General features: G+C 37.0%; 1 protein-coding gene across 3 annotated transcripts in view; it reads left to right on the top strand.

Moving 5' to 3' along the window:
* IL1RAP (interleukin 1 receptor accessory protein) overlaps positions 1 to 16,143 on the top strand; it is a 154,150-nt gene that overhangs the window by 40,325 nt on the left and 97,682 nt on the right. For 2 of the 3 annotated variants that reach the window (XM_066347328.1, XM_066347329.1), the window contains exon 2: positions 11,001 to 11,073. In XM_066347328.1, coding sequence (XP_066203425.1) covers positions 11,010 to 11,073 — 64 coding nt within the window. In that variant the 5' untranslated portion in view covers positions 11,001 to 11,009. Of the gene's footprint in view, positions 1 to 10,627; positions 10,640 to 11,000; positions 11,074 to 16,143 lie in introns of those variants that run through there. The other variant, XM_066347327.1, reaches the window with a different exon arrangement.

The raw sequence follows: 16,143 nt of genomic DNA, 5'->3' as shown, positions 1-16,143 counted from the left end.
TCTCTTTTAATAATAATAAAAAAAAATGAAGTATTTGAGAACTAGGGAAGGAAAGCCTTGTGGACCATGATTTCTTCATGTTCAAGTTTCATTGTGTCAGATAGGTACTTGGGTACTAAACTTATCAGGGTGAGCACTTCGTGAGGAATTTAAATGTCTAATTACTATGTTGTACACCTGAAACTAATATAATACTCTATATGAATTGTAATTGAAAAATAAATTTTAGCCTGACCAGGCAGTGGTGCAGTGGATAAAGCATTCATCTGGGATGCTGAGGACCCAAGTTTGAAACCCTGAGGTTGCTGGCTTGAGCATAGGCTCATCTGGCTTGAGCACAGGCTCACCAGCTTGAGTGCAGAATCAGAGGCTTAAGCATGGGGTCACTGGCTTGGCTGAAGCTCCCCCTCCTTGGTCAAGGCATGTATGAGAAGCAATGAATGAACAACTGATGTGATGCAATTATGAGTTGATGTTCCTAATCTCTCCTTTTCTGTCTCTCTCTCTGTCTCTCTCCTCTCTTTCCTTTAAAAATAAACAAACAAGAAGAAAAATAAAATTTAAAAAAGTTTTATTGTAGAGCATATTATGACAATCTTGGCTTTTCTGTAAATTACAGAGGCCTGAATTAGAAACATGACAGTCATCTCTGAAATATTTGGGGAACAGAGCATTAAACTTGACATACTATACAAAGGGCATGGCAAGTTTTGCCCAATGACCAATAGTCAACTCAGAGCAAATAACTCCAGCTGTTCTTTGTGAATAGTAATGTGTAGCTCACATTTGTCTGCTGTTCCACAGTTTCTCAGATGTTTCACATATATTCTATCATTTAATAAGAGTTAATGATAACCAACATTTACTGAGAGATACTTATGATGTTCCTAGACAGTGCTAATCACTCTACAGGAATTATCAAGTACACTCCTCCCAAACAACTGATGAGGTAGGTAGGTATTAGTCTCTATCACCCTCATGTAAAACTCCTACCTCAGTATCTCTAAGTACAGACTACTTAATCATCAAACTGTCTACCCACTAGGGAAGGAGTGCACTGTAATACTCTTCTTGTCCTCATTGAGAAGTATCCATAAACTAACCTAGCATGTCAGTCTTAAATTACTCATCAACACAGTGTCCAGGTTATAAGTGGTTGTTGTGAATTTTCTCCTCTTCTCTCAGACTGTCCAAGATCAAACAGTTAAACTTGGAACTCCAACTTCATTTCTCTTTTACCTTCATCTCACTGAAAACCTGGTTCTAGTTCTCTTTAAAGATGAGCTTAATGATATTTCTTCCCTCACCCCACAGAGAATGTTGCTATTCAGAATATTAAAGAAAAAAAGGAAATCAATCTGTTCACATCCTATTCCAAGCTTCTAAAGATGTCAGGTGGTATATTGTGTTATATATGTCCTTTCAGAGTTTCAAAGACTTTGAAGCTGTTTAGAAAGAAAGGGGGAGGTGTTGGTCAAATAAGTTTTTAAATATGATATATATGTTTGCTCACTTATAGTTTGCATTGGGTGTGGGGGACAGGCTGTAAGCAGGCCAGATGGTTATAGCCTAAGGCTTAGTTTTAAGACTAGGCTTTTCCCCACACCCTTGACTGATTGCATGATGTGGGGTGGTGCACTCTCATGAGGAATCCCATTAGGCCTCAGATAAGTGACTTTGTATCAGAGACTTCCTTATTTGTATATTGGATTAAAGGTTTTTGGTTTCTACACTATAAAGTGGGGCAGATGAGGAGCTTGCTCGCTTGGTTCCTGCTACCACCCTGATCCCTTGCCCTTCATGGGAAAGGCTGGTTTTCTCCTTTTCCCTTGTCTTCTCTTGTGGTTTGCCTGTCTTGGTGAGACACCAATAAACAGGATGGCTCACCATCCTCTGACTCCGCCATTTCTTTACCATCTGCCTGAATCCAATGGGAACCTGCATGTGAATGGCCACGATGGCGGCTCCTCGCCTTACAGAAGGCAATAGCTAATGTTTTCTGGTGTGAACTCTGACTGCTGTTGTGTCAAGGTTAGTAACATTTGCTTGATATGCTGAAAGTTGGGACAGTTCATTGATTTCTCTATATGCCTCAACTCCTAGACTGTTCTGGAAAAATCAATACTTAATGACAGGACTGTGTTATTTTTAAAGTAAATGCTGAAAAATTTTAAGTTCAAACAGCTTTCATTTATTTATACTGTCTAAAAGAGTTCATAGATCATTTCTGGGGCTTTTTTTTAAAGAGAAAGAGAGGGACAGACAGACAAGAAGGGAGAGAGATGAGAAGCATTAAGTCATAGTTGGGGCACCTTTGTTGTTCATTGATTGCTTCTCATATGTGCCTAATCGGGAGGCTCCAGCCAAATCAGTGACCCCTTGCTCAAGCCAGTGACCTTGGACTTCAAGCTTGTGACTTTTGGGCTCAAGCCAGTGACCATGGGTTCCATGTCTATGATTTCATGCTCAAGTTGATGAGCCGGCACTCTAGTTTGATGAGCCTGCACTCAAGCTGGTGACCTCCAGGTTTCAAACCTGGGTCTTCAGTGTCCCAGACTGATGCTCTATCCACTGCACCACCACTTGGTCAGGCATTTTGTGGAGATTTTGAAAAAGAAAAAATTATGCTACTTAAAAAAAATGTATTTTTAATTAACATCCAGTGAAATGGATGTTTTTTGAAGTATAGTTCTATAAATAACTCATCTATAGACTTATTTAATCATTGCAGCAATCAGGATATGGAGCTGGTCTATGCCCTAAATAACTCCCTTTACAGTCACAGCCTAGTCCCTGACTTCTTGTCTGCCACTCTAGTTTTGTCTTTTGGGAATGTCATTTAAGTAGAATTATACTGTCGGTAACCTATTGAGACAGGCGTTTTCACTTAGCATAATGCTTTTGAGATTTATCCAAGTTGTTGTTATCAACAGCTCATTGCTTTGTATTGCTGAAAAGTAGTCTGTCTTTTGGATATACCAATAAAGAGTTTGTTTATCTATTTGCCTGTTGAAGCATGTTTGAGTTGTTTCCAGGTTTGGGCAAATAGAGTTGCTGGAAACACTTGTGTATAGGTTTTTGTGTGTACATAAGTTTCTGCATGTCTTGAATAAGGACCTAGGAGTGGGATTGCTAGATGTATGGTAAGAATATGTTTTCCTTTATAAGAAACTGCCAAATTGTTTTCTGGAGAGGCTGTGCCATTCTGTAGTCCCAGCAGCAGGGGAGTTCCGGTTGCTCTGTATTCTCTTTAGCACCTGGTTCTGTCAGTGTTTCTTACTTTAGTTATTCAGAAAGGTGTGTTGTGCTGTCCAATTCTGAGAATTTAACTTGCATTTTCCTTTCGGCTGATTGAAGATCTTTTCATGTGTTAATTTGTCTCTCCATTTCCAAGAGGGATATATTCCGAGACCCCCGGTGGATGCCTGAAATGGTGATTGGTACCAAACCCTAAACATGTGTTTTTTTCTTAAAGGTACATACATTTTCACTTGAAGAAAGCACTTTACAGCTTCAACAATTTACAGCATCACTACTCTTGTGCTTGAGGCTATTCTAAAGTAAAATCAGAGTGACCTGAAAACAAGCACTGCATTGGATCTGATAAGCAAGGCGGGGCTATTAAGTGACTAAAGGGCAGGATACTCTGGGCAAAAACAGGTTCACACTGTGGGCAGGATGAAGTGGGACTGTGAGAGGTTACTTCCTTAAGCTACACAGAATATGGTGTACAATTTAAGATTATGAATTGTTTATTTCTGGAATTTCTCACTTAATATTTTTGGACTGTGGTTGACTGTCAGTAACTGAAACCATGGAATGTGAAATCACTCTATTTTGCAAAGTGTCTCTGACATTTTTTACATTTTTTTTTTGTATTTTTCTGAAGTGAGAAGCAGGGAGGCAGAGAGACAGACTCCTGCATGCGCCCGACCAGGATCCACCCAGCATACCCACGAGGGGGTGATGCTCTGCCCATCTGGGGCATTGCTCTGTTGCAACAGAAGCCATTCTAGCACCTGAGGCGGAGGCCATGGAACTAACTTTGCTCCAGTGGAGCCCTGGCTGCGGGAGGGGAAGAGAGAAATAGAAAGGAGAGGGGGAGGGTGGAGAAGAAGATGGATGCTTCTCCTGTGTGCCCTGGCCAGGAATTGAACTCAGGACTTCCACACAGCAGGCTGATGCTCTACCATTGAGCCAATTGGCCAGGACAACATTTTTGATATTTTAAAATGGGTTGTTTATAGTGTGATTTCAACAGCATTATTTTTTTTCAAAATGGTTTTTAATATTTAAGGTACTTCTACTTCCATACAAATTACATCATCAGCTTGTCTATACTGTATCTACAAATAGATCTTGCTAGGATTTGAACTGGAATTTCATTAAACCTGTCAATTTATGGGAAAAAATAATGTCTTGTCTATGTGGTGCCTTTCAGTTCATGAATGTATTATGTCCATTGTATTATTGTTTGTTACTACTGTAATAAATTACCAGAATTTAATGTCCTTAGAACAACAGCCACTTGTTATATCACAGTTTCTCTGAGTCAGAAATCTAGGTACAGTGTAGTTTTTTTGGTCTTTGCTTAGGGTCTGACAAGGCTAAAGTCAAAAAAGTGTCTGTTTCTTTCTGGTAATGCTGGAGAAGATTACACTTCCTAAATTGTTGGCAGATTTTTTTTCCTGTGGTTGTGGGCCTGAGGTTTCCTGCTGACTGCCAGCTGGAAGTCTCTCTCAGCTCTCTAAGGCCACCTTCATTCCCTGACATGTTGCTACATTTGTCTTTAAAGGCCTTTTGAGTTCTTGACTTGCTTTGCTTTCCTCTGATTTATCCCTCTGCTGCACCTCTCTGACTTGAACCAGAGGAAGTTACCTGCTTATTTAAGGGCTTATGTGATAGGTTGGGCTCACTTGAATAATCCAGAATGTTGTCCCTATTTTAAGGTTTATAACTTTAATTATATTTATAAAGTTTCTTTTGCTAAGTCAAGTAACATAACAGATCTAAGGCATAGGGTCATTCTGCCAACCACATATTGCCATTTACACATTTAGCTCCTCTCTGATTTCTTTTAGCAACATTTTATAACTATCAGCATACAGATCTTGTACAAGTTTGGTTAGACTTTTAGCTAAGCATTTTATTTTTGTTTTAGTTGTTGTAACGAATCCTATAAAGAAGTGCTTCCTATTTTTTTATTGCTAATACATAGTGATATGTTTGATTTTCATGTGTTGATTACATATTCTGGAATTTTACTTATTTCTTTCTATTTTTTAATAGATTCCTTAAGTTTTTTTATGTTAAAAATTTTGTCATCTGTGAATAGCTTTATTGCACCAATTAAGACTTTGAGAATGATGTTGCATAATACTAAGGATGAATATCTTTGCCTTGCTTCTGATCTTACTGGAAAAGCATTCAGTCTTTTAACATGTGATGTGATGTTAGCTGTAGATTTGTTTCCAATGCTTTTTACCAGTTTGAAGAAGTTTCCTTCTGTTGTTAGTTTGCTGAGAGTTTTATTATGAATGGATGTGGAATTTTGTCAGATGCTCTTCTCAATTGACATGATCATGTAGTTTTTCTTGCTTAGACTTTTTAAATACTGAAACCAGCCTTCAGCCTTGCCTTCTGTAATAAACTGCTTGGTTGTGGGAAAGCTGGATTTCTTGTGCTGTTTGTGGCAGGTTTTAGAATCAGAATAATGTCTTATAAAGTGAATTGGTAACTGTTTTGTCATCTTCTATTTCCTGGAAGAGATTATGTAGAATTGATGTTATTTACTTTTTAACTGTTTGATTGAATTTACCAGTGAAACTTTCTGGAGCTTGGGAATTTATTTTTTGGATGTTTCTAAGTGCAAATTTAATTTCTTTTAATAATAATAGAGACAATATATTTATCTATATTATTTTGGGAGAGCTTTGGTAGTTTGTGGTTTTTAAGATGTTAGTCCATTTCATGTAAACTGTGGAATTTATATGCCTGAGGTTTTGAGCATTGCCTTATTAGCGTTTTAATGCCTGTGTAACTAGTAGTGAAGTATCATCTTTCATCACTGATGTTATTGATATGTGCCTTTTTTCCTTCTTGGTTCACTTACCCAGAGGTTTAGCAATTTTATCATTTCAAAGTAACAACTCTTGGTTTTATTATATATTTCTTTAGATTTTTCTGTCTTAAAAATTTTAATCTCTTCATTATTTTCTTCATTTTGTTTGGTTGATTTAATTTGTTCTTCTCTTTTCAAGTTCTCAAGATGGAAGATTAGTTATAAATTTGAAATTTTTTTTTCTCATGTAGGCCTGGAATGCTGCAGATTATCCTGCAGGCATGCTTCAACTGTATCCCACCTATTTTGATTTTTTTTTCATTTTTGTTAAGTTTAAAATATCTTCTAATTCCCCTGAGTCTTTCTCTTTGACCCATGGATTATTATTATTATTATTATTATTATTTTTTTACAGAGACAGAGAGAGAGTCAGAGAGAGGGATAGACAGGGACAGATAGACAGGAACGGAGATGAGAAGCATCAATCATTAGTTTTTCATTGCGCATTGCGACACCTTAGTTGTTCATTGATTGCTTTCTCATATGTGCCTTGACCGCGGGCCTTCAGCAGGCTGAGTAACCCCTTGCTGGAGCCAGCGACCTTGGGTCCAAGCTGGTGAGCTTTTGCTCAAACCGGATGAGCCCGTGCTCAAGCTGGTGAGACCCATGGATTATTTTGAAGTATATTTCTTAATTCCTAAATGTTTGGAGATTACCCTGTTATTTTTCTTTTAGTGATTTATAGTTTAATTGTGTAGCTAGAAGACAGACTTAATTCTTTGATATTTGTTAAAGTGTGATTTAGGGTGCATAATGTGGCTTATATGTACTTGAAAATAATGAGCCATTATTTAATTTTTAGAGCCCTCAAATAGTTGCTCCACACATTCTGTCCAGGTTTATAGCTGCATTCATTGAGAAAAACAGGGTAAAATTTACTTACTTTGTTTCACCCAGAATCAGAGCCTTTTATGTTACTTTCCTGAAAAGTTTTTGTTGATAACTACTGAATTCAGAAATATTCTACAGAAGGATCCTTTTATAGGTCAGAAAACTAGAAACCAGAAAAAACATTGCTGATGAAAATAACTCTGATTTTTAAATACATGCTAACTCCTTTTTTTCTAAAATGGGGTAATGAATAATTTGACCTATGTCCTTTAAAGATTTGTTTGTCATAGGTGTACAAGACCTGCTCCAACTTTCTCAGTGAGTTAGAGAAGTGACAAAGAAGGATGGGAACAGGACTCATGTATGTGATGTGGCTGCAGGCTGGCCTATATGGGGGTGACCATCTAGGATCAGTGCCCTGGGTTTAGTGGCCAAGTTTCCAGTAGACAGGTCAGAGCAAAGGGTAGCTGATGACTAGGATTGAAGCGGACAATAGCTGCTTCTTGGTTACAGGAAGCTTATTCAGTTTGGAGCAAGACCCAACAAGGCACAAGAGGCAGGCTCTTGCAAAGGAGTGCTGACAATCACCAGGTTGAAGGTCCAAGCCCCGACCAAGCTGATGGACTTAAAAGACTAGATGTGATCTGAGTATGAAGCTATATGTGGAAACAGGAAACTGAAGGAGAAAGCAGTCCTGTGGCCCTATTGAAATGCTGCCCTGCAGAAGGAAACCTGAGCAAATGGTTAGTTAGAAAAATTACCATCCTTGTGGGAAGCAAATCTAGTTTAGGCTGTGTTACCTGTTGGCCCAGTGAGAGAATACAATGTTCAGGGCAAACTCAGAGGTTAGGAGATCCTGAAGTTGATTGAGCCTAGAGAATGTAGAAAAATAGAAGGATTCCTATGCAGGGGTCCATGTTAAAGTTTTAAGTGCATGTTGACGATCATTATTAACATTAATGTTTATTAGGTAGACCTAAGTACATATTTGAAACTTCTCACTAGGTGATACAAGCATCCAAGTTGCTATATCGGGAAACAATGGCATTAAATATGAGAGAAGCACCAATATCTCAGACAGGAAGAATGAAAATGATCATGTAGTAAATAAAATGGATAGTGCAGGAAAGGCTGACTGGAAATTTACTATATAAAAGCCCCAATCATTTGAAACAAGGGCAGAGTCTGTTAAACCCCATGATAGTAATCTAAAACTAGATTGTATTTCAGACCATGAGAAACATATGACATTGGGCCAGCTCCTGTGCTTTCTGACAAGTTCTCCATCTCTGCAGATACCCAGCACCCCCTTGTCCCCAGAAAAAGAACCAAAGTATATTATGAGTCACAGTAATACAATTCTGAGACAGAATGCAAGATGATGTTAGATGAACCTGCCTCCTTGAATAGGTCTCAGCCAACTGTCTCCCACTAACCTTGTTACCTTTAGTCAGTCCAAACCAGCCTGCACCCTCACATTTCTTCTCAGTCTGCTTTATTCTAATTTATCACAAGGTATGACTGACCCTGGATTTGTCTTTGCCCATAAGTTATCTTTAGATTAGCTTTACGTGGGTGACCTGACTCCTGGCTGCCTCTGGCATCATCCAGTTACTCTTGAGAATATCAATTAAGGTCCTCAATCACACTAATTAGAATGTCTTCTAAGTGTTGCTTTAGGAATAGTATTAGGGCTGAAGGTACTGTGCCCTGAATCTGAAATGAAATATCTAGTTGCTCTCCACTGACAAGGATTAATGCAGAATTATTAATTAATTTTATTAATGACTTGGATGAGGACAGAGGTGGCATGCTGAGCAAGTTTATAGATGACACAAAGCTAGGAGGAGAATAATTACCATGATGACAGACTCAGGAGCCAAAATGATTTTGAGACAGTTTAATGGCAATCCATCTAAGACGTGCCTGGAAGAATGATCTCCCTAAGGAAGAACTTGATGATAATATCGTTCCTCTAATCAGAAACCTTCAATGATTCCCCATTTGCTGTTAAAATTAAATCCCAAGTTCTTCACCTGCTCCTCAAGGCCTTGTTATATTGTAATCCTAACTCTCCTTGCTTTCTAACAAAATCTTCTGTAGTTCTTTTCTCTAATACCTTCCACTTGAGCCAGACTGAATTATTTATATAGATTGTTTCCTATTTATGGTCCATGCTTTCCCTATCTTTGAACATTATTCTCTGTTGAGCTTATTTTCCTCACACTTTCCTTCTTCCTCATTTTAAATTTTTTCAAACCAGCTCTTGCTAGTTCAAAAGCTACCTCTTGCGTTTAGGCTTCTTTGATTGCCTTAGCCAAGTCATCTCTGTCTTTTGTTAATCTTCAATAACACTTATCTGTTCCTCTCTGATTATATTGAAGTTACTCTTTGTACACATTTTAAGTCTCTACTGAACTCTGCCTAGAGTGCTAGAACTCCTGTAACTTCTGTCTGATAAATCTGTACATATCCCATAGTGCTTCCGCATGTGTGTTGTTCATAGTTGATGACATTGAAGTGGTTTTCATGTGGTTTATCTCTTCTCCCAGGGAGAAGTGCCCTTAGAGGAGGGCCTACATCTAACTTACCAGAGGCCTCTACAGATATATCATAAAGACATAAACAGAAAGTCTTTAATCCATGTTTTATTGAATAAATGAATGACTGATGGAAAGAAGAATTCCCTGAGGTAATGATATAAAAATGAGAAGGGAATAATAGTGATTAAAAAGAGACATTTAATCTTTGAGATAAAATAGTTCTTTAAAATATAATCAACTCAAGTGTGATTTGTGTACAGTCATGCTAATGGAAAAAACACAAGATGAACCAGAGATTTTTTGATGATGTGTGGTCAAGGGAGGTGATAAGTGCTGGAGCCCTGCATTGCCATTAAAGTGACCACCCTCTCTGGATTGCTTGTACAGTACCAGTTTATACCTTTTGTTTTGGGGTAACACTCTTAAAATTGTCCCATTTTAAATGCTGTTAGATGATTACTCTATTTATCAAATAACTCTTTGAATGTGTAAGACTGGTGGGTTGCTGTGGTTATGAAATTTGTTTTGTAGGCTATTGTTTGGGATAATACTAGGCTTATAGTTAGCCAAATATAGATATAAATCCCATCTCTGTTACTTCAGATATATAGAAATATATCTGAACAAGTTTCCAAGACCTCTGTAAACACTTTTATATAGGCTGTTGTGTTCAGAACAGAAAGTGAGGATCTTGAGCATGGAATTTCTCAGCAAAGTAAAGATTTCAGTATTCATAACCCTAGAAAGGTTTTTATCAGAGGCCAGATATGTCTAGGGCAGTAGGGAAATAAATATTTCACAGAGTTGTTAGATCTCCCAGCCTTCTGCATTAAAGATCACACAACGAAAAATAAGGGCATAGTTCTTCTAGTTGACCTGTTTCGGCTGGTTATCAATTGAAAGGCTAAAGATCCCAGAAATTGGGTTCGGCCTCATCATTTGTGTTTTCCAGTGAGAGGATGAGAGTAGTCACAACAGGGCATGAGTTTCATATACTTCCCTTTACCCTCATTCAGAGTGTGGTGGACTGTCGACTAAGTCTGAATTCAGGATTTCTAGATTTTCTGTTCATCACCAAAAAGGAAAAATACCTGGATTATAAAATATTTTCAATTGGAAACAGACCAAGGGAATGCAAAGAAGGGTAAGAAGAGCAAACTTATTGGCCAGAATGTAACTCTAATGAAAAAAATCTAGAGTGTTTTCTAAGGGCAGTTATAGTTTAGTGATTGAGAAATGGTTCTAGAGCCAGGTTGCTGAAGTTCGATCATTACTCTACCACTTTCTACCCAAAAGGTCTTCATTATCTTACTTGTCCCAGTTTCCAGTTTTCTTATCTGTAATATAAGGATTTTAAAAAAGCTTATCGGTTGTATCTGACAATTTAATTTGCAAATATTGCAAAGTTGTTAGAATAGTTCCTAGTCAACAGTCAGCATGCATATGCACTAAATATTATCTAAGCTCTGACAATAATGAGTACTCTCCCTTACTTTTGTATTTAGGTGGACAAGATGAGACTTCTGTGGTGTGTAATGAGTCTGTACTTCTATGGGATCCTGCAAAGTGATGCCTCGGGTAAGTGAATGGCTTTTGACAATCTATTTGAAATGCAAGTCATGCCTATCTTAGTGTCTCAAGTCTTTCTGAGAATGAGTTAAGAGAACATAATGATGTTTATTTGCATTGTCTTCTGTAGTAACACAGAATCGTAAATTTGACAGAATCTTAGAAATTTTTAAAAAATGTATTCATTGATTTCAGAAAGAGAGAGGAAGGGGAAGAGAGAGAGAGAAAATTGCTTTGCTGTCCCACTTATTTATGCATTCACTAGTTGGTTCTTGTATGTGCCCTGACTGGAGGTCAAACCTGCAACCTTGGTATATCAGGATGACATTCTAACCAACTGGGCTACTCGGCCAGGGTAAGAATCATAGAATTTTGATGGTCTGAAGAATCATTGATATTTCTAGTTTTCACAGGGCACAGTGCACTTAGGGTAGTGGTCCGGTGTGTAAAAATAAAAGTTTTCCATTGCCCTCACATCTAAGCCAGCTGGAGTCCTGCTTCTTTTTCTTACCTCAGGTCCTGTGGGGAAAGAAATGACAGTGATGGTAGCACAACTGTTTTCTAAATTTGAGCCAGTGATAAATAAGGAATTGATGGTAACGGTCCACTGAGACCTTATAAAAACAAATAAATAATGACAGGTTTCTGTCACACTGCTTCTATATAGGACAGAAAGATGTCATTAGGTTCATTCTTTCTTTGGGTCTTCCTTCACGAGAGGAGCCAGACAAAGCCTTTATTGAGTCTGAATAACTAAATTCAATCATCATGGACTTGCATTATATGAAATCAGAGTTACAAGGGACTTGAAAGTTTATCTTTTCAAATCTCTCATCTCTAGAATTGCCGTTCAGAACCATTTTCAGGGACCTATAACTAGTGATTATATAATTGCAACCCATATATCTTTGGACTGATCTCATTCTTAGAAAGATTTTAGCACATAAAACTAAAATTTGTCTCGATGTCGTTTTCATACATTTCTTTGGTTCAATTTCTTGATTCAAATAGAAAATACATAGTCCAATGGTTTTCTAATTTTAATGCAAGGAACCGATGTATCTTAATTTAAAAAAATAATAAGATTTTCATCTATGATCCCCCTGAAGACCATGGCCATACTTTGAATATCATTGTTTTATTTCCTTTTCTATATGAGAGGCCTTCCCAAATATTAAAACAATGGTCATATAACCATGACCATGCTCCTTACCAGATGCCTTCAACTGTTCTTCACATGGATTCGAGTCCTACTACCATTCTTTTTTTTTTTTTCTAAACTCTTATATATTTTATTAGATTTTAGGCCAAAAAATAACTGATAGTAAGAAGATGTAGATTTTGTCAGATTAACCAACAAGCAAAAGAGATAACCATTCTTGAGATGAAGTTTTATATTCTGCCTCTACATACAGGGGAAAAAATGAATCCACTGGAGAAATGAAATATTAAGCCAGTGACTTGTACACTAAAAACTTGACTTTGCCCATTTAAATTACAAATAATTTTCAAAAGAGTAATATTAACTTAATGAGACACAATTTTTTTCCCTAAGCCACTGTACTTTTTAATATAAATTGTATATAATAAATTGAACTCATAAGAAAAGCAAAACACATTTTATGGACTCTTTAAAAAGTGCATCCATATGATTTAGAAAATCAATCATAAATTTACATAAGATCATAAAAAATGGCATGTTGGCCAATTTAATAATTATACATATTCATAAATTTTAAGGTCAGTCATCAGTTTTTCTTTACCAAGATTTTGGACTAATAACATACTTCCACAAAATTTGCTGGATTAGGATTTTGTGGGGATTTTTATGTTTTTGTTCAAAAACATCATAAACATTTTAATAGTGATAAAAAACACATAATAAAATATACTATCTTAACCACTTTTATAGTTTAGTAGTGTTAAGTATATTTGCATTGTTGTCCAGCCAATCTCTGGAAGTTTTTCATCTTTGCAAATTTAATAACTATAACTCTGTACTCATTAAACACCACCAACCTCTTCCCCTTTCGCCAGCCCCTGGCACCACCATCCACTTCCTATTTCTCTGAGTTGGACTTCTCTGGTGAAGTATCTAGGTAACTATAGCTTTATATGAGTAGTAGTCCACTCATACAAGTAGAATCATGCAATATTTCTCTTTTTGGCTCATTTCCTCAAGTTTTATCTGTTGTAACATGTGTTAGAGTTTCATTTCTTTTTTAGTTAGTGGGGTGACATTGGTCCATAGGAACGCATAGGTTTTACATGTACATCTCCATAGTATGTGAATTATTCATTGCATCTTGGGCCCATCACCCAAAGTCAAACTGTTTTCTGTCACTGTACATTTAGCCACCTTTCCTCCCTTCCCCCACCACTCTCTTCCCTCTGGTAACCAATCCTCTTTTGTCCATGTCTATGAGTCTTAGTTTTATGTCCCACATATGAATGAAATCATATAGTTCTTAGTCTTTTTTTCTGATTTACTTATTTTGCTCAGTATAATGTTCTGGAGGTCCATCCATGTTGTCATAAATAGCAGTATTTTATATTTTCTTAGAGCTGAGTAGTATTCCATAGCATGTATGCACCACATCTTTATCTAATCCTCTATTGAGGGACACCTTGGCTGTTTCCATGTCTTGGCCATCGTGAATAATCCTGTGATGAGGGCAGGGGTGCATAAATCTTTGCATACAAATGCTTTAAAGTTTTTCAGGTAGATACCCAGTAGAGGGATTTCTGAGTGTTACAGTAACTCTACTTTCAATTTTTTGAGGAACCTTCATACTCTTTTCCATAGCAGCTGAACCAGTTTATATTCCCACTAGCAGTGAATGAGGGTTCCTTTTTCTCCCCACCCTCTCCAACACTTGTTATTACCTGTCTTGTTGATAATAGCCAATCTATTATGTGTGAGGTGATATCTCATTGTAGTTTTGATTTGTATTTCTCTAACAGCTAGTGAAGATGAACATCTTTTCATATATTTGTTGGCCATTTGTTTGTCTGTCTGCTCAGGTCCTTTCTCTACTTTTTAATTAAGTTTTTTGTTATTTAGTTTTATGAGTTCTGTATAGATTTTGGATATTAACCCCTTGTCGGAGCTGTTGTTTGCAAATATGTATCGTCTCCCATTTGGTTGGCTGCCTTTTTGTTTTGTTGTTGGGTTTTTGGTTGTTTTTTGTTTGTTTGTTTTTGCTGTGCAGAAGCTTTTTAGTTGATATAGTCCCATTCATTTGTTTTTGCTTTTACTTCCCTTGAATTTGTGGTAAAATTCATAAAATGTTCTCTATGGCTACGCTTAGTAGCTATGTTTTCTTCTTTGTGATTTATTGTTACAAATCTTATATTTAGGTCTTTGGTCCATTTTGAATTAATTTTTGTGCATGGGGACAAATGTTAGTCAAGTTTCATTCTTTTGCATGTGGCTTTCCAATTTTCCCAGCACCACTTACTGAAGAGGCTTGCTGTTCTCCATTGTGTGTTTTTGGCTCCTTTGTCAAAAATTATTTGCCCATATTCATGTCGTTTTATTTCTGGGGTTTTGATTTGGTTCCATTGGTCTGTGTGTCTGCTTTTCTGCCAATAAATACTCTAGAGGTAGTATGATATCTCCAGCTTTGCTCTTTTTTCTCAGGATTGCTTTGGCTATTCAGCGTCTTTTGTGGTTTCATATAAATCTGATTTTTTTTGTTGTTTTATTTCTTTAAAAAAAGGCATTAGGATTTTAATGGTGATTGGATTAAATATGTGTAATGCTTTGGGTAATATGGCTATTTTTAGTATGTTGATTCTTCCAGTCATCCACAATGAGTATCTTTCCATTTTATTGTGTCTTTTAAAGTCTTTTTATATAATGCTTTGTAGTTCTTAATAGAAAAGTCCTTCACACCCTTTGTTAAGTTTATTCCTAGACATTTTACTTTTTTATTGCTATTGTAAATGAAATGATTTATTTTATTTTATTTTCTGAGGTTTCATTTTTGGCATATAGGAAAGCAGTAGACTTTTTAATATTGATTTTGTATCCTGTGACTTTACTGTGTTTATTGTTTCTAATAGTTTTCTAGTAGAGTGGGATTTTCTAGATATAGGATCATGTCATCTGAAAAAAGTGATACCTTTACTTCTTTCCTGATATTGATGCCTTTTATTTCTTTCTCTTGTCTGATTGTTCTGGTTAGGACCTCCTGTACTATGCTGAACAAGAGTTGAAAGAGTGGGGATCCTTGTATTGTTCTTAATTTTAGAGGAAGAACTTTCAAGTTTGTCACCATTCAGTAGGATATTGGCTGAGGGTTGGTCATATATGGCATTTATTATGTTGAGGTACTTCCTTTTTTTATAAGAGGAGGGGAGACAATGAGACAGACTCTCACATGCACCCCTACTGGGATCCACCTGGCAACCCCCATCTGGGACTGATGCTCGAATCAGTGCACCTGAGGCTGCCCCTTTGTACTAACTGAGCTATCCTCAGCACCCGGCTGACCCTCAAACCAACAGAGCCACTGGCTGCCACTGGAGGGGAAGAGAGAGTGAAGGGGGTGGTGGGAGAGAGAAGTAGATGGTTGCTTTCTCTGGTGTGCCCTGATCGGGAATAGAACCTGGGATGTGCATATGCCTGGCCAACACTCTATCCACTGAGCCAACCAGCCAGGGCTTTGAGGTACTTTCTATACCCATTTTATTGAAGTTTTTTTAAAAATCATAAATAGATGTTTGCCTTTTCAGCATCTATTGATAGGCTAATATGATTTTTGTCCTTTGTGTTGTTGATGTGGTGTATTACATTTATCAATTTCCATATGTTGAACCATCCTTGTGCTCCTGGAATAAACTCCACTTGATCGTGATGTTTTATTTTTTTAATGTATTGTTTTTGATTTGCTAGTATTTTGCTTAGGATTTTGCATCAATATTTATCAGAGATATTGGTCTGTATCTTTCTTTTTGTTGTGCTGTACTTGCCTGATTTTGATATCAGGGTTATATTGGCCTCATCGAATGTGTTAGAAAGTATTGCATCTTCTCCTATCTTTTGGAAGACTTTGAGAAGGATAGGTACCAGAT

The sequence above is a fragment of the Saccopteryx leptura genome, chromosome 8 (assembly GCF_036850995.1).
Source record: "Saccopteryx leptura isolate mSacLep1 chromosome 8, mSacLep1_pri_phased_curated, whole genome shotgun sequence".
In the NCBI taxonomy this organism is placed as follows: Eukaryota; Metazoa; Chordata; class Mammalia; order Chiroptera; family Emballonuridae; genus Saccopteryx; species Saccopteryx leptura.
The sequence above is the reverse complement of the archived record's forward strand: the minus strand, read 5'-3'. Positions and strand labels throughout refer to the sequence as shown.